We start from the raw sequence: 18497 nt of genomic DNA, 5'->3' as shown, positions 1-18497 counted from the left end.
CAAAAAAAAGAAAAAAAAAAAAAGACCAACAATAAATGGACTATGTACTTACTTGAAACTACTAAATTAAGCATGAAATAAACCAAAAGAAGGGATTAAAGAAGTTGAAATTAAATAAATAGAAAAACAAAAGAGTAGAATGAGTGAAATAAAACGCTTTTTCTTTAAAGATATGCATAAATTAGAAATAGATCAACTGATAGGTTTAGAAATATCTGGATTCCGTCAGCGGTTCTCGTGATTTTTGTCTTTAAAAAACTTTGGTGCTGTGTTCAGCAAAACCGTAAGAAGGGAATTCGGTGCGGGGGTGGGGTGGGGGCTCATTCATTCATTTAATCAAAATGAAAAATATCTGTGGATCAGGGACAGCTTCAAGACACTGTTTCCTAGTTGGGCGGGGAGACCCGGTTTCCGAACAGTGAACATCCACACGCATTAGCTCGTCTCAGGTGCGCGATGCCACCTGCAGTCCAGGTACGGTCCCCACCTTGGCGACGAAGGCATCCCAGGCCGCCTGCTCGGAGGAGGCTGCGAAGTCAGGCCTGCCCAGGGCACCGGGTCAGCAGGCGCGAGGAAGCGCCCTGATTCTGAGGGCCGGACCCGGGCCGGGAATGCGGGGCGCGGCGGGCGGCGCCCGGGGGACCGCGTCCAGTGGGCAGGTGCAGCCGCGCGCAGCCCCCCTGGGCCGGGCGAGGGGCCGCGGGGCGCGCGCGGGCCGGGGCGGCGGCGGGGCCGCGCGCGGGCGCGCGCCGGGGCCTGCGCGCCTAGGTTGCGGGAGCCATGCGGCGGGCGAGGAGCGGCGGGGCGGCCCAGACGCGCGGGCAGAAGCGGCCGCGGGCGCCAGCGGGCGCCGCCTCGGCCCCCGGCGCCAGCCGCGCGCGGCGCTCGGCGGGCCAGGCCGGCGGCGGGGCCGGGCGGCGGGGCGGGGGCCGTCGTCCAAGCCGCGGCCTAGGCTCCCGCCGCCGCGGGCCCAGGAGGCGGGCGCCGGGGAGCAGCCGCCGCCGGAGCGGGAGCCCGCGCCGTTCCCGCCGCCGCCGCCGCCGACCCCCGCGGCCCCGCCGGACCTGGGCGAGCAGCGCGGGCGCTGGGAGGCGTTCCAGAAGCGGCAGAAGCTCAACTTCGAGGGCGCCGCCAAGCTGCTGCTGGACACCTTGTGAGCGCGCGGGGCGCGGGGGGCCGGGGGCGCCCTCGGGCCGGTTCCGGCTTCCCCGGTCTGCGTCTTTCCGCCGGCTGACGGCCGGGGACCGAAATCGGGGAGCCCCCAGAAGGGCTTGTCCCCAGAAGCCCGCGCGCCCGTCCGGGGTGCAAAGAGTTTTGCCCGGGGAGGCCCGGCGTGCCCGGCCGTTGTCCCTCGTCCTGGCGCGCAAAGGGAGGCTGGGGGGCGGGGGCCTTTCCCCGGGAAAAGGGGACACCTGCCACCACCTTCCTGCACCTGCGTCTTTTTGTGTGTGTGCCCGGTTTTGGGGGGTGGGAAAGGCCTCGGGCGTCTTGTGCCAGCTGCGCAGAGAAACCGCGTTACTGTTCCAGCCGCTGCGTGCGCGGGAGCGGGGAGGGGGCGAGCGTTCCCCGGTTCCCGCGGGGGCGGCCTGCGGCGGGGGAGCTGAGCGGAGCGGGGCCCTGCGCGGCGCACTCTGCTTCCCGCGCCTCCCGCTGTGCTGCTGGGGGGCGGAGGACCCGAGGAGAGTTTCGGGGTTTCCATCGCGGCGGAAACGAGCCATTAAATACACCCCGGCGAGGACGCCCCTCAGCGTGCCAGGCGCCGGACCCGCGTGCTGTGAACAATGGCGCTCCAGAGCGGCGTTTTAACAGCCTCATAATATACCTTCGGTGTCGGTTATTTTATGAATTCAAAAGAGCAGTCAAAGCACGAGGAGGGGGGGGGCAAAAAAACGAGAGCCGTTGCATAACAACCTGATAATCACTCCCCATCTTGCACAAAAAATGTTCATCCTTCGTTTCCAGGAGAAATTCTCTTTGTTAGGACGCGTGTTCTCGGGGATGGACTGTGTGGTTTTCTGCGTGCTTCGCTTTTTCCTTTATCATCTTGGACTGCACGTTTTTATGTTTTTCACCTGCCAAACGTTTCTTGAGCACCTGTGTCAGCTACTGCTAGGGATAGGGGAGGTAAAGATCTCAGAAACGTAAAACTCAAATCTGAGGTAGATTTTTACTTTAAAGCAAACTGATAGATGGCAGAAAATGTTGCCGTAAAAAAATGAGATGTTTTTCACCTAATGGATTGGCATGTGTATGTTCTTACTTTTAGTAAAAGAAAATAACCAAAACCCACCAAATTAACTTACATGGAAAAAGGAGGTATACCATTGTATCTTTTTTGTTAAAGTATTAACATGTAGAAAAACGTCTGAAGGAATAGATAATAGATAATAGCAAATGGTTAACTGGTTCCTTCTGGGTGTCAGGGTTTTGGAAGACTTTTGCTTTTTATATTATCTAATTTTGTCACATTCGAATTTTTCTCCAAAAGGATTATTTGTGTAGGCAGAGAACTTTAAAAGTATATAAAATTAACTGATTGAACTTATAAAGAAAATATGAAAAAGCATCCGGTCTTAATAGTCAAATAAATGCAAATCAAACTTAAGTGAGCTGTTTTTCCAGTAATTATTGTACGATATGGTGAAATGTTTTCTCATTCATTTCTGATGAATGTTCAGCCCTCTTGGAAAACCATTTGATGATATTTATGCAGTCTTAACAATGTTCAATTTTGGTCCTGGCTTATAAATACTAAGTTGAAGGAGGATCAGAATTGTAGGTAACGTATATATGCACAGCTGTGTAAAAAGTCAGATCTATGAAAAATACTGGAGGGGAATATAAAAATATTCTGAGAGCCTTTGTTACTTTCTCAGAAGGCTTTTCAGAACTACCCGACTAGGTCAGGTCACCCTATCTGACTTTTTTCATAGCAGCCTCTCCCACACCTTTATCACAATCATAATTAAATATTATCTGGGTAATTTGAAGGCCATTTAGGGCTGGTAGGGGTTGGAACCACGTCTGCTGTACCTCGTTTAACCTGCTCTGTCTCCAGTGCCTAACTCATAGAAAATTCTTTGTATTTGACATTTGAATAAAAAGGTTTGCAGGTGGGATTAGGGTCCCTCTCCCCCAATATCTTCCGAATGTTTGGAATGTTTTAATTTTGCAATTTTACAAAATTTAAGAAATAGAAAAAAGGGAGCTCAAGGGCAAAGAAGGCACCAAATCCTTTCTTTTACAAAAACCACAGCGCCTCCTTAAAACAGAAATGCATCTGGCTATCCTGTAAGAAAGAGTTTTGTCCTGCCCGGCTTCTTTCTTTCAACAACAAAGGAGAGCGCGCGCGTGAGAGCGCGCCCATGTCAGGCCCCTGCCGGCCTGCTCAGAAATTCTTCTCTTTCTGATTTTTGTTTCATGTAGCGAATACCAGGGCCTGGTCAAGCACACAGGTGGCTGCCACTGCGGAGCGGTTCGTTTTGAAGTCTGGGCCTCGGCGGACCTGCATATATTTGACTGCAAGTGAGTAATTCTCTTCCCAAGTTGGGTTCAAGGGACTCGAAAGTCATAAGGAGTTGCACCGACGTCGTCTGGGGAGCTGGGGTCGGCCTGCGAGAACGTGGTCCCGAGATGGTAGTTGTTGGAGCCGGGTGATGGGCACGTGAGGGTTCATTGTCCCGTTCTTTCTCCTTCAGGTGTGTTTGAAATTTTCAATAAGTGTGTGTGTGTGTGTGTGTGTGTGTGTGTGTGTATGGGGGGATGCTGCAGCTCGCTCCCGTAGCCCCAGATGACACAGGACAGGCAGCTCTCAGACTGATACTGCTGGTGGGGGTGGTGGTGGCTGGGGCTGGGGGTCAGTCTGAGCTTCGGGTGGCACCTTCCCAGGACAGAGTGGAGGGTGGAGGACGGGCGTGTGCATCCGGGGCCGCTGTGCTTCTGGCCCTCGCGCTCTGTCCCTCCACATGGGGCAGGTGCAGGTGACGCTGTCCACGGAGGACCTGCTTCTTAGCGCCTTCCTGGGCCCCATGAGGGGACGGGGACGGCCTTCTCTGACTTCTGGACCAGCGGGTGGCACTGGAATAATTATTCCACAGGATCCGGTCCTTGCTGCCCTGGGGCCCCCTGAATTATATATAAACAGTAAATAAACCAGTGCCACAGAATTCCTCAAGTGGAGAACAGTCCAGGCCCCTGACAGTGGAGTGCAGATCGGGGAAGAAGCCCCATGGAGTTATGTATTAGAAGAGTCTATACTAAATTAGAATTTATTTTAAACTGTGGACCGAAAAGAAGAGTCTCAGAGTTAATTCTGAAGACGGTAATTCTGAGGACCTGTCTACTTGAGCTGGGGTTTCTGAGATGCGGAGGTGAAGAGGGAGGACTAAGCATCCTTGGTCCATGTCGAATGTGGACGGCTGGGAGGCGTGAGAGGGCGGCAGTGTCTGAAACTTGTTTCCCAAGAGTCTTTCGAATCCAGCATTTGGCCCCCTTCACCGTGGTGAGCTGGGGCTGTGGGCCCTGGTTTTCTGGGGGCTGCCTGGCTCGATGCGGGCCTGGGTCCTGCCAGCTCCTGGGCACACAGAGCGCAGGTTCCGGGTTGTCCGTGCATCTGCCCAAGCACCCCCCCCCCCCGGGGCCTCCTGGGGCACACGGTGCAGATGGCTCTCACAGTCTGGATTTTTCTCTTTCTGTAGCTGCAGCATCTGCAAGAAAAAGCAGAACAGACACTTCATTGTCCCAGCTTCTCGCTTTAAGCTCCTGAAGGTTAGTGCTGAAAAGCAGGGTCAGGCATGAAGGCCTCTGGGGGGGAGGGGGGGCTGTAATTTCCATTTTTAATCAGGTTTCGTGCTTATTTTTAAAAGGTTATGTTATTTTTTCCCTTTATTTTTTGGATAACCATTTGATACTATTGTGGAAACCTTTTCAAACCATAAACAAATGAAAAATGAAATCATGCAAACAGCGAATAAATAAACAATGAAAAAGAAAATAAGTAAATGAATAAATGGAATCACCCAAATCCCATCAACCAGAGGTAATGCCACTGTTAATATTTTGATGTACATCCTGGTAGGTTAATTTCTACACAGATCAATACATCTCAAGATATGTATATTTGTTTATCAAAGTAAGATTTTACCCTTCTGTTTTATAACCCATTTTTACCATTTCCCAATTTAAAAAACTTAACATAATTTAAAAATTTTTAACTTGAATTTTATTATGGGGAATTGTATGTACTTGGCACAAAACTCGAAAGGTACAGAAGTTTATATACAGTGAAACTTCCCTCTGCCACCTGTTTCCTTGTTTCCTTGCACCGTCATTTCTGAATTTGTAGCATGTTTTGTCGTATGAGTGTACCGCGAGCAATTTCATGTATTTGGACTTCTAGAGTCCAGTTTTCCAATTATAAATAACATTGTGATATTTGACAATTTAGAGATTTCTTTAGAATCAATTTTCTTAAAAATAAAACCTCTGGCTCAAAGATTACCCACCCTTAAAAAGGCTGTGGCAGGTTATTGCTGATGTGGGTGGGGTTTGAGCCCACCCTCCCTTCCCTGCCCCCGTCGTGGTCTGTTCCGGAACCAGGTGTGATCATCTCTTTCCGTATCTGTGTCCTCGACTGGATGATGAGTATCTCCAAGGCAAGTGCCACCTGTTTTCATGTCTGACCTGGGGGCTGGGCGCTGAGCGGGCACTTGGTGAGGTGGGGAAGGAAGGACTTGCTCAGTGTCCTGCCCTTTCTGAGCTGGTGAGGTTCAGTCCCAAATGCTTTGGGATAGTTCCTCACCCTTTCTTTGCCTGCCCCCCCTCCTGGCACCTGCCGGTTGCGTGGCAGGGAAGGCCACTTGCTGTCCCTTGTGTTGCCTCTGAGTCCAGGAGAGTGCTGGCTGCTGTGCCCGGGCCTGGAGCTGTGTCCCTTCCAGCTTTGCTCTGCTCAGGAGCAGACTTTTCCTGCCCACAGCACCCAGCCGCAGCCCTGGGCTCCTGGGTCTCGGAACCAAAGCTTCCTGCTGTTTTTTTCTCCTTGGGGAAAAAAGTGCTTCTCGGCACCTTTTCTTGGCACCCTCGAGCATCCTTCCCCTTCTCGGACCCAGCACGCTGAAGGAGCAGTTTACTGCTTGTTTGTGCACGTGTGCATTTTTTTTTTTTTTGGTGGTGGTTCTTTTTTTTTAAACTTTTAATTTTGAATTAATTTCACTTACAGGGCAGTCACAAAAATAATACAAACCCCATAAAGAGCTCAACATACCCTCATCGAGATACATTAATATTTTGCCACCTTTGCTATGTGATTCTATCTTTCATCTCTTATATGTGTGTCTATCGACCGACCTGTCTGTTTTCTGAACATTTGCGAGCAGGTTGCATGCATCATGCTTCTTGAACACATAGTATTTCATGTACATTTCCCACAGATGAGGATATTCACTTGTTTAAGCATCTTAAATGCGGTTGTCAAGTTAAAGAACTTTAACATTGATATAAAGCTTACAGTTTATATTCCAATGTTTTTGTCAGTCCCAATAATGTCCTTTTGAGCCTTTTCTCTACCATCCCTTGATCCCATCTAGTTTCATATATTGCATTTAATTGTCATTATCTCTATAGTTTCTTTCTTTTTTTAAATTGTGGAGACATATATACAACATAAATCTTCCCATCCCAGCCCCTCCTAAGCGTTCCATACAGTGGGATTAACTACATATACAGTGTTGCAACACCCTCGCCATCATCCATTGCTAGAACTTTCCCTTCACCCCAGACAGAAGCCTATACTCATTTCCCCTTAACTCTCCATTGCCCCTGCCCCTCACTCTGGCAACCTGTACTTTCTGTCTCTATGCGTTTGTATATTCTCCAGTTTTTTCTTTGTGCTTAAAGTTAATATCCTAAATCTATAACAATCTCCTTTGCTTTGATATCAATATAATTTCAATAGTATACACAAACTCGGTTCCTCTACCCCTCGGTTCCCCCACCTTTCTGAAGCTTTTGTCACAAATTACACATTTATACATTCTGAGTCCCAAACCGTTGATTTATCAATACGTTTTAGGTAATTGCCTTTTAGATCTTGTAAGAAGTAAAAACTGGAGTTACAAATAAAAATATGACGGTACTTACTTTTATCTTTACCAGAGATCCTTACTTCTTCATGAGGCTTTGATTCATCTATCTTTTGTCCTTTCTTTTCAACCTGCAGAACTGCCTTTAGCATTTCTTGTAGGGCCTGTCTAGTGGCGATGAAGTCCCTTGGCTTTTGTTTATCTGGGAACATCTTAATTCCTCCTTCTTCTTTGAAAGGCAGTTTTGCCTTCATACAGAATTTTTGGGTGGCATTTTTTTATTATTATTATTTTAGTAACATACACAACATGAAATTTCCCCTTTTAACTACATTCAGATATTTAATTCAGTGGTGGTAATTGCATTCACAGTGTTGCGCAGCTGTCACCGTCATCCATTACCACATCTTTTCCATCACCCCCAACAAATTCTGTACCAATTAAGCTTGACTCCCCCTTCCTTAGCCCTCCCCAGTCCTGGTAACCTGTATTCTAGTTTCTGACTATGAATTTGCTTATTGGAATTATTTTTTATCAGTGGGCTCATGCAGTATTTCCTTCTGTGTCTGGCTTATTTCAGTCAACATGATGTCTTCAGGGTTCATCCATGTTGTCGTGTGCATCGGGACATCATTCCTTTTTACAGTTGAATAATACACCATTGTGTGTATACACCACAGTTAATCCATTCGTCATTGATGGACACTTGGGTTGCTTCCGTCTTTTGGCAATTGTGAATAATCGAACATCAGTGTGCAAACGTCTGTTCGAGTCCCGGCTTTCAATTCTTTTGGGTATATACCTCGAAGTGGGATTGCCAGGTATTATGGTAATTCTGTACTCAACTTTCGGAGGAACCACCAAACTGTTTTCCACAGTGGCTGCACTCTTTTACGTTCCCACCAACAATTAACAAGTGTTCTGTTTCTCCACATCTTCTGCAACGCTTTTTATTTTTCATTTTTTTAAATAGTAGCCTTTCTAGTGGGTGTGAAGTGGTGTCTCATTGTGGTTTTCTTTGCATTTCCCTGATGGCTAATGATGTTGAGCATCTTTTCGTGTGCTTATTGGCCATTTGTGTGTCTTCTTGGGAGAGATGTCTCTTCAAGCCATTTGACCATTTTTTGATTGGGTTTGTCTTTTTGTTTTTGAGTTGCAAGATTTCTTTATAGATTCTGGAAATTAAACCCTTATCAGATATATGGATTCCAAATATTTTTCTCCCATTCTGTGGGCTGCCTTTATTTTCTTGATGAAGTTCTTTGATGCACAAAAGTTTTTAATTTTGATGAGGTCCTATTTATCTATTTTTTTTTTCTTTTATTGCTTGTCACATCTAAGAAGGTACTTCTGTGTTTTCCTGTAGAAGTTTTGTAGTTTTTGTTCTTATATTTAAGTCTTTGTTCTATGTGTGAGATATAGGGGTCCCCCTTTATTCTTTCGGATATGGATATCCAGTTTTCCCAGCACCATTTGTTGAAGAGACTGTTTACCCATTGAGTAGACTTGGCACCCATATCAAAAACCAGTTGGGCATAGATACAAAGCTCTATTTTGAACTTTCAATTCAATTCCACTGGTCTATATATCTGTTCTTTTGCCAGTATCATGCTATTTTCACCTCTGTAGCTTTGTAATAAGTTTTAAAATTGGAAATTGTGAGTCCTCCAACTTCATTCATCTTTTTCAAGATGGTTTTGACATTTGGAGCCCCTTACCCTTCCAAATATTTTGATGATTGGCTTTTCCATTTCTGCAGAGAAGGCTATAGGAATTTTGATTGGGATTGCATTGAATCTGTAAATCATTTGGGATAGAGTTGACATCTTGACCATATTTAGTCTTCCAGTTCATGAACAGAATGTCTTTCCATTTATTTAGGTCATTGATTTCTTTTAGCAATGTTTTGTAGTTTTCCATGTATTAGTCCTTTATATCCTTTGTTAAATTTATTCCTAGATATTTGATTGTTACAGTTACAATTGTAAATGGAACATTTTTCTTTATTTTTCTCCTCATATTGTTCATTATTAGTGTATAGAAAAACTACTGATTTTTAAGTGTTTATATTGTACCCTGCCACTTTGCTAAATTTGTTTATTAGCTCTAGTAGCTTTGTTTTCAGGACTTTCTATATATAGGTTCATGTCATCAGCAAATAGTGAAAGTTTTACTTTCTTTCCAATTTGGGTGCCTTTTATTTCTTTTTCTTGCCTAATATCTCTGGCTAGAACTTCCAGTACAATGTTGAATAACAGTGGTGACAGTGGGCACCTTTGTCTTGTTTCTGGTCTTAGAGGCAAGGCTTTCAGTTTTTCACCATTGAGTATGATGTTAGCTGTGGGTTTTTTATATATGCCCTTTATCTTGTTGAGGAAGTTTCCTTCTACTCCTGGTTTTCTAAGTATTTTTATGAAGAAAGTGTGCTGGATTTTGTCACATGCCTTTTCTGTGTCAGTTAAGATGATCATGTGGTTTTTCCCTTTATTCTGTTAATGTGGTGTATTACATTAATTGATTTTTTATATTGAACCACCCTTACATACCTGGGATAAAACCCCACTTGATCATGGTGTATAATTGTTTTAGTGTACTGTTGGATTCCGTTTGCTCATTTTTTTTTGAGATTTCTGAATCTATATTCATAAAGGATATTGGTTTGTAATTTTCTTTTCTTCTGATACCTTTATCAGGCTTTGGTATTAGGGTGATGTTGGCCTCATAGGATGAGTTAGGGAGTGTTCCTTCCACTTCAGTTTTTTGGAAAAGTTTGGGTAGGATCGATGCTAATTCTTGGAATGTTTGTTAGAATTCTTGGGTATCAGTTTTTTGCTTTCAGCGCTTTAAATATGTCTTCCCCTGGCTTCTTGCCTCCATGGTTTCTAATGAGAAATCGGCATTTACTCTTCTTGAGGTTGCCTTGTAGGTGGCACTTTCCTTCTCTCTTGCGGCTTTCAGAATTCTCCAGCTTTGGGATTCCCCAGTTAGACTATAACATGGCACAGTTTTGGTCCATTTGGGTTTATCCTGTTTGGAGTGTGTTGAGTGTCTTGGATGTATATAATTCATGTCTCTCATTAAATGTGGAAAGTTTTCAGCCATTATTTCTTTGTTTTTTTCTATCCCTTTCTGTTCTTTTTAAAGAACAGTTTTATTGTGAACATAGAAACAGAAAATTTCCCATTGTGGTTTTGATTTTAAATTGAGTACAAAATGCAGTCACTTAGCAGGTCTTCACGGGGCAGCCGCGTGTGCCAGGCCCTGTCCTCGGTGCTGAAAGATGCGGTGAACACGAAGGCGCGGCACCGGTTCTCTTGACGCTCACATTCCTTGGGGGATGGAGAAGGGGGAGGTAAATACATTAGAAAAAATCCAATAGTGCAAGGGGTGTACAGAGAATCAGGACGGCAATATGCTAGAGCATGGCTGGGTGGCTGCGTTGGAGTCACTGGGGAGGGTCTTTCTGGGTTGTCTAGCCCTGAAGGTGGAGATGGTGTGTGGGGCTGGAAAGGGTGGGGGCCTGGAGAGTGGCCCAGGCAGGGGGCTCGGTGGTGCCGCCAAGGCCTTCGGGGACGAGCCTGGGCTGCTGGAGGGACTGAGCAGTGGCCACTGTGACTGGGAGGGGGCCTGGGGCAGGAGACTGCATTTATTCTCCATGTAGGGTTTTAAGCTGGGTAGTGATGAGACCTGATGCAGCATTTTAAAAGATTGCTGCTGTGTGAGAACGGGTGGCAGGGAGGTGGGTCTAGAAGCTGGATGGGAGATGGTGGGAGCACGGGTTTGGATGGTTGTCACAGAGATGGAAAGACGATATAGAGCTGAGGTTCTCAAACTTCAGGATACCCACAGTCACCTGGAGGGCCGGTGAAAACGCAGATTGCCCGGGGCTGCTCCCGTGAGTCAGGAGATCTGAAATCAGGGCTGGAGAGCTTGCATTTCCACCAGGTTCCCAGGTGATGCTGAGGCTGCTGGTCCAGGGACCACAGTTGGAGAAGTGCAGTTTTAGAGGCAGGGTGAGCAGAACTACAGGAAGGATTGGATGGGAAGGTGAGGAAAAGGGAGGACCCAGTTCCATCTGCATTGTTGGGCCTGAGAAACTGGTGGAATGGAGATGCCAGAGCCTAGGGGACCCAGGGTGGGGGGTGCTGGGCTTGAGAGTGCAGTTTCAAGAAAGTTAACTTGAAGGTGTCTTTTGAGCAGTCATGCGGAAGTGTGGAGTGGGCAGCTCAGTTCTGGAGGGAATCAGAGCTGGGGCCACTGGCTGGGGAGTCGTTGGCGTCTCTATGTGGCTCAGAGCTGCGGGGCCGGGCGAGGGCAGTTGGGGGGACAGGAGGGGCCTGAGAACGGCCAGGCCAGCGGGGAAGGAGAAGAAAGCGGGCGTGACTCAGGAAATGTTCCAGCATGGAGGGAGTGCCATGGAGAGGCTGCGGATGACAGAGAAGTGATGTTGGATTTGGCCTTGTGGTGGCTGGTGTTGGTTTCTGATTGGCCAGAAAGACGGAGGTCACGATCAAAGAGGCTGAGCATGTGGCTGGGTCTGTTGGTGATGGGCGGGCGTGTAGTGGGGAGAGGGAAGTGGGCTCCGATGAGGTGGGGTGCACAGGATAGTGTGGGGCTGGGGTGGCTTCTCATGGTGGACGGGGCGTGGGCAGCTCATGAGTCCTCCAGGGCAGTGGGGGGTGTTGGCTCAGAGAGCTCTGGCTGGTTCGGGACCACGGGGCCCTCACTTCTGCTCTCCAGGGTGAGGACAGTGGGGTGAGAGGAGGCCCCGAGGGGGCTGCTGTGGGGTGGGGTTCTGGGGGGGCCTTTTCCTCTAGTGGCTGGGGAAGGAACATCAAAAGGTGTAAACCTGGTGAGAAGCCTCCACCCCTGCAGGGAAACACAGTTAACTGTCTCTTGGATAGCTCTTCAGAAATACATATATGCTATAGGAAAGCATATTCAGGTATATATCCTTTATTAAAAATACTGCGTTATATAACACACGTCGTTTTACACCTTGTTTCTCGCACACAACTTTGTAGCCTCGGAGATTATTCCTTCTTAGTGTTTGTAGAGCTGCCTCATTCTTTTCAGCAGCTGCGAACTGTTCCATTGTACGAGCGTCCCATGTGGCTTTAAGCCATCACTTGCTGGTGGACATTTTTAGTTTCCTGGTCCGTAGCCTTTTTGACCGGTGCTGTACCGTCTGTGTTCATATGCCGTCGACACAGAGAATGGTGTCCACAGGACAGATATCCTCGAGAGGAACTGCCGGGTGAAGCGGTACGTCCACCGGTGAATTTGGTAGACAGGGTCACATTTTACCAACGTTGGCCCCACAAACGGCATCTGAGGGCACGTTTCTCCACTCGCTCCCCTGTGCCATCTTAACCAGCGTTTTGGTCTTTGCCCGCCCGACAGTGAAGAGGATCTCACTGTGTTTCACGAGTGCAAAATCTCTTCCTAAGTTAAAGGGCCGTGGATTTTTCCTTTTCTCTGAACTCCCTCGCTCTTTGCCCATTTTCTTCTTGGCTTCACCCATTAAGGAAATTAGCCTGATGTTGTCCCTGATGTGTAGTAAATACTTTTTTTCCTAGTTTGTCCTTTGTAGAGGAATTCAAGTAGAAGCAGGTTTGCTCGGGGCCGTGGGCAGCTCTGTTTGGACGCGGGGCCCGTTCCCTGGGTGGGGCCGTCTCCCGGCTTGGCCCCGTGAGGTGGCATTGCCACATCCAACGTGGACAGGGCACGGTTGCCATGGATCAGAGGACACGTGGGGCTGCGCTGTCCGGTGTGCACTGACCCAGGGGAAGTCGCGAGCTGTCAGGCTCAAAACGAGCTTGTCTTGGCAGCGTGGAGGGGCCCCGGTCCCCAAGCAGCTTTCAGTATTTTGTGGGACATAAGACCCCAGAGCCCCACAAATGGAGGGTGGCTCCCCGAAATTAATGCTCTGAAAAAGATGAGGGTTTTGTTTTTGTTTAATAACTTATAAAAAAACTTTGTTTCCCCATTTGTTTCCCCTCAGGGAGCTGAGAACATAACCACATACACGTTCAACACGCACAAAGCCCAGCACACCTTCTGCAAGAAATGCGGGGTTCAGAGCTTCTACACACCCCGCTCTAACCCCGGAGGCTACGGTGAGTGCAGGCAATGGCAGGGCCTGGGGGCTGTTGGGAGCTGGAAAATGCCGGTGGGACGGATGGGAGCTGAGGAGTATGGGGTGCCCGGGGCTTTGGGCTCTGCTGGGCACTTCCCCTTGCGTGTTTGGGAAGGAGGTTCCTCTTTGCAGATGACAGCGTGTGAGGCTGGCTCTGGCCAAATCCTAACATGGTCAGGTCAGCTTCCCAGAACAGCCAAGTCCCGAGGCTCGGTCGCTGGTACCCCCAGAGCTGCAGGGGGCTGGGGGGCTGGGCCTGCAGGGCTGGGGGAGCGAGGGAGGCAAAGGTGAGGGGCAATGAGAATGCGTTCCTAGAAAATGAGGCTTGTTCAGAAGACACCCGGGAGACCCCATGAGCTCCTTCCCAGTCCTGCTTGGAGCTGCAGGAGATAAAGCCCCCAGAACGCCTGGTGGGTGTTCCAAAATCCCAGTCACTGTGTGGGTGGGGTGGAAATTAGTGTGGAAGATGTTTGTGAGGGATCTCGACCCCGTCACAGCCTGCGGAGCATGGCGGGCAGTGGGGCAGCCCCTGACCCAGCGCCCACTTCCTGAGCAGCTCCCAGGCTGGTGCACGGAGGCTTTGCTGCCTGCCCGGTGGGCCAGGAGAGGGTTTTGCAGAGTTTAAGATCCTGTACAGACGGGGAGGTAAAACTACCTTGGAAAGTTGAATCTGTCCTTCCCCTGTGACCCCCAAGGCTGCCATTTGGCATCTCCCTCACCTTGACCCCGTCTTCGTTCCGTAGCCTCAGCTCCGTGTGGGCGGATGTCTGTCCAGCCTGAGCTGTCGGTCTGGTCTAGGCCGTGGGCTCCGGTGGTTGCGCAGGAAGCCTGAGGTGCAGTGGGGGGTGTTCGCCTGGCCTCACCCGCACCGGGGACCCCCTTTCTCCAGGAATCGCCCCCCACTGCCTGGATGAGGGCACCGTGCGGAGTGTGGTCACCGAGGAGTTCAACGGCAGTGACTGGGAGAAGGCCATGAAGGAGCACAAGACCATCAAGAACATGTCCAAGGAGTGAGGCCTCCGTGCCTTTGTTGGTGGCCGCGGCCACCCAGGCCGGGACGGGGGCTGGCGCCTGCAGCCTGCTCTGGCCCCCAGTTTTGTTAGGCAGCTTCTTTGTCCTTCCTCAGCCCCAATTTTGATGTAGGCTGGTTGATGTCCTTCCTTTTCTTCCCAACTTTTGTGTGATCTTTTAGAAAAAAAATAAAAAAATATTTTTAACATTTAAACAGTTACTATGGTTTATCATCTTTGCCCCTTGAGTTTGCTTCTTAGACAAATCAATTAACAGCACATATTTACAGAGCCCTCTGAATTGGGAGGGGGAGATGACAAGTGAGCGGTTGTTAAAAATGTAACATCACAAATGATAATAACCTGTGTGAGTCGTAAAGATAATATGAACCCCCAGTGATGGGGGGTGGCTCAAGGAAGACTTGGGGGGAGGGCATGATTTGAGTTTACGGCTGGTTTTTTTCCTTAAACTTTTATTTTGAAATAATTTCAAACTTACAGGACAATTGCAAATACACAGAACTCTAACATACGCCACCTCCTCACCCCCAGATCTACCAGTTTTAACATTTTGCCACATTTGCTATATCATTCTCCCAATCCATCCATCCATCCATCCATCCATCCATCCATGCTATGTATCTATCCATCCATTTTCTAAATACTTGAGTGTAGGTTGTGTGCATCTTGCTCCTTGAACACTTAACACTGTCGTATGCATTTCCTGAGAACAAAGATACTCACTTATGCAACCACTTTAAGTGCAGTTATAAAGTTCAAGAACTTTAACATTGATATAAAGCTTACAGTCTATATTCCAATTTTTTTTCATATTGAGTTTAGTTTTAAAGGAAGCAAGACTTGGGAAGCCAGAAGGGAGAAGTAACTGTAAACACAGGTATGGATGCAGCTAAAGCCCGGCAGAACCGGAGGCTCGTGACGGGAAGATGTTTAAGAAGAGGTCAGAAACCAGGGGACTGACTGCCCTCCCTGCTATGTGGGATAGGACTCCCAGGGCTGTGAATCCCACTGGCAATGTGGGACGTGACTCCCGGGGATGAACCTGGACCCGGCATCGTGGGATTGAGAAAGCCTTCCTGGACCAAAAGGGGGAAGAGAAATTAAAACAAAGTTTCAATGGCTGAGATCTCAAATGGAGTCGAGAGGTCACTCTGGAGGTTATTCTTGTGCATTATGTAAATATCCCTTTTTAGTCTTCAGTGTACTGGAATAGCTAGAAGGAAATACCTGAAACTTGAACTGCAGCCCAGTAGCCTTGATTCTTGAAGTTGACTGTAGAACTATGTAGCTTACGTGGTGTGTGTGTGTGATTGTGAAAACCTTGTGGCTCACACTTCCTTTACTCAGTGTATGGACAGATGAGTAGAAAAATGGGGACAAAAAGTAAATGAATAATGGGGGGGATGGGAGTGTAGGGGATGTTTGGGGTGTTCTTTTTATTTTTTAGAGTAATGAAAATGTTCAAAAATTGGGGTGATGAACGCACAACTATACGATGGTAATGTCAACAGGTGATTGCACGTCATGGATGACAGTATGGTATGTGAAAATATATCAGTAAAATTGCATTTAAAAAAAGATGTCAGAGATGTGTTGAAGCCAGATGGGACAGTCTTAGATATTAGGCTGAGGAGTTTGGCCTTCAACTCCCGGGCGCTGGGGAAGCTGGACAGCTTGGAACAGGGTGAGTGACGCCCAGTGTGTCCCCCAGCCTATTTCTATAGAATTAGCACTCCTAAAACATCCCCTCCATTACCAAATAGTATAGACTTCATGGCACATGTGTAATAAATATTCGCTCTTTGCTTTAGGAAGATTAATCATGAAATGCTTGGTAATGAAGACGAGACAAGGAACGAGTGAAGAGCAGGGACAGGCAGTGATGGTGAACGTCTTGGTCCGTCCGCCTGACGTTCTGGGCAGCCATCACCACTTAAGAACCATCCACGGCCTCAGACATTGAGGTTGGAAGGAGCCTGGCTAACCGAGAGAACCAGGCTTTCAGAGCCAGAGCTCCAGGTATCCTGAAAAATTTTTTTTAATTTAAAAATTGCACAGGTAAAACACAGATAGTTACAGTGAAAGTCCCCTCTCTGCTAGCTTTTCCATGTGCAATGTTATATAGAAATACATGGTCTTATGCATCTTTTAAAAACATAAATGCATCACACTGTACCATTTGTGGTGCACCTTGCACATTTCAGTTAATAACATTCTGTTTTTCTTCATATCAATATACATATCCTTGTTATTAACTGTTGTGTAGAATTGTATAGTATGGGTATAGTTGATTTCACCATTTTTTTTTCATTGAAATTATGATTGTTTCCAGTTTTTTGCTATTATAAAAGATGTTTTGGCATCCTTTTACCTTCTCTTTATATCCATGTGTATTATTGGAGGATACAGAAGTGGAATTGTTGGGTTAAAGGATATGCATATTTTAAATACTACAAATATGGCTAAGTTGCCCCCAGAAAGTTCACCAGCTTCAAACACCCTTCAACAGCACGGAGCAGAGTGTGCGTATCCTCACCAACACCTGGTGTTATCAGTCTTTTTAGTGGTGACCAATCTGTTGGGTAAAAAAAGGTTTTATTTCTTAAATTTCCATTTTCCTTATTACTTGTAAGATGGAGCATGTTTTTATAGGGTTTGGCCACTTTTATTTCCTGTCTTGTGAGTTGTCCAAGCATGTCCTTTGTCCTGTTTTCTTTTGAACTATTTGTGTATTTTTTTGTCTATATATTAAAAAATTCTAGTGAGTGAATGCTTTGGATGCTATTTTTAAAAATTAACTTGTAGGAGTTCTTAATGTTCAGGATATTAACCCTTAGTTATATTTTTTTGATAATATTCTCTTCCAGTCTACTTGTTGCAACTTAACTTACAGTTTTAAATTTTCATGGAGTCAATTTTTTTTTCTCTCTGACTTTCTGACTTTTGTGCTTTCTGGCTTTTGTGATTTCTGTCTTCTTTAAAGAATACCTTTCTTACCCAAGCCTATAAACATGTTTACCTATATTTTCTTCTATTATTTTCATAATTTTATGTTTTTGTTTTTGTTTTGTACATATAGTTCTTTAATCCATCTGGATTTTTTTTTTCTTTTTTGTTGAGTGGTTTTAATTTTTTATTTTTGTGAGAGGCACGAGATGTAGTTTAGCCTCCCACTCAAAATGAAAACCGATTGGCTCAAGGCTTTTATCAATTGATCTGTCCATTCCTTTCTGATTTAAAATGCCATGTTTCCAAAATGAGATTTTTTCCCAGACTCTTCATCTGTTCTTTTACTGTTTTCCTATACTTCCACAAATACCATAATGTTTTAAATCCCTAAAGCTTTTTTTAACCAATGACTGTCTCTTTTTATTATTGTGCCAATTATATTGCTTTGCCCACAATGTTAATATAATAAATATTTCACTTCAAATTTTAATTAACTTATTTTCTCAGCCATGTTGTTTAACCTGGTGCACTGGATGTATCTACATTTAATGAGCAATTTTCCCCTGAGTCTGAAGTTTATATCCATTTTGTCAGATTTCCCTAATTCAGCTTTCTTTCCCTCTGTTAGAATAAAGTTTCATCACAAGCTGCCTCCCTTCTGCGGGTTGAGTATCACTCCTTTGGCCTCCTGCAGATCAGCTGACTGAAGACTCTGACTAGTGTGGTAAATCCCCTCGGGAGCCCTGATGCTGTCGATTGGGTTTTCAGGTTCCTTAACTATAGGGGACTTGTATTCATTTCTTCCTTTTTTTTTTTTCTAAAATTTTTTTATTGTGATCTTTAACATATATACATAACAGTGATAACTTCCAATGTATGATTTCACAAGTAGCTAGCAAATCTCAGAGAATGTCCTGGGTCACAGTTTCACGACGTCAGCCGTTTCCATTACATACAGAAAGGTGTCAACTCTCGATGTACAGCTCAACAAGCAGTCATATAGGTAATTTCAAAAATTGTTGTGGGTTACAGTTCCCCTGTTTCAGTTCTTTCCTTGTTATATGCAATGCAAGCTACATACAGAAAGAGCAAGACTTTCAAAGCACAATTCAACGAGCAGCTAGAGAGCAAACCCCAAGGGATGCTGTAGGCTACAGTTCTACCACGTCATTTACCTCCTTCCAGCCCTTCCAACACCCCAGCATCCAAAAATATATACATAATTATATAAAGCTTCAGTATTCATAGACCTTTGTTCAATCTTATCTTGTTTGTTGCTACCCCTTCCTCTCATTTAAT

The 18497-nt window shown here is 46.4% G+C and overlaps 2 protein-coding genes across 4 annotated transcripts in view; one reads left to right on the top strand and one right to left on the bottom strand.

Annotated features, from left to right (window-relative positions):
- The first annotated feature begins 780 nt into the window (after nucleotides 1-780).
- On the top strand, nucleotides 781-14443 carry CENPV (centromere protein V). The gene is given in 6 exon segments (XM_037808088.1): nucleotides 781-901; nucleotides 904-1153; nucleotides 3427-3525; nucleotides 4698-4767; nucleotides 13084-13198; nucleotides 14108-14443. Coding segments are annotated over 6 exon segments (780 nt in total). The 3' UTR covers nucleotides 14233-14443.
- Nucleotides 12020-18497, bottom strand: part of PIGL (phosphatidylinositol glycan anchor biosynthesis class L) — a 113413-nt gene continuing 106935 nt past the window's right edge. The window contains exons 7-8 of one of the 3 annotated variants that reach the window (XR_005212558.1): nucleotides 13938-14403; nucleotides 12020-13482 (exon numbers count right to left, since the gene is read on the bottom strand). Coding sequence is in view for 1 of the 3 variants with exons in the window: in XM_037808090.1 (XP_037664018.1) it covers nucleotides 14341-14403 (63 nt within the window). In the remaining 2 variants the exon portion in view is untranslated. Of the gene's footprint in view, nucleotides 14404-18497 lie in introns of all 3 variants that reach the window. The other 2 variants (XR_005212557.1, XM_037808090.1) reach the window with 2 other exon arrangements.

This window comes from Choloepus didactylus, chromosome 18, assembly GCF_015220235.1.
Source record: "Choloepus didactylus isolate mChoDid1 chromosome 18, mChoDid1.pri, whole genome shotgun sequence".
Classification (NCBI taxonomy): Eukaryota; Metazoa; Chordata; class Mammalia; order Pilosa; family Megalonychidae; genus Choloepus; species Choloepus didactylus.
This window is presented reverse-complemented; position numbering and strand designations above follow the sequence as displayed.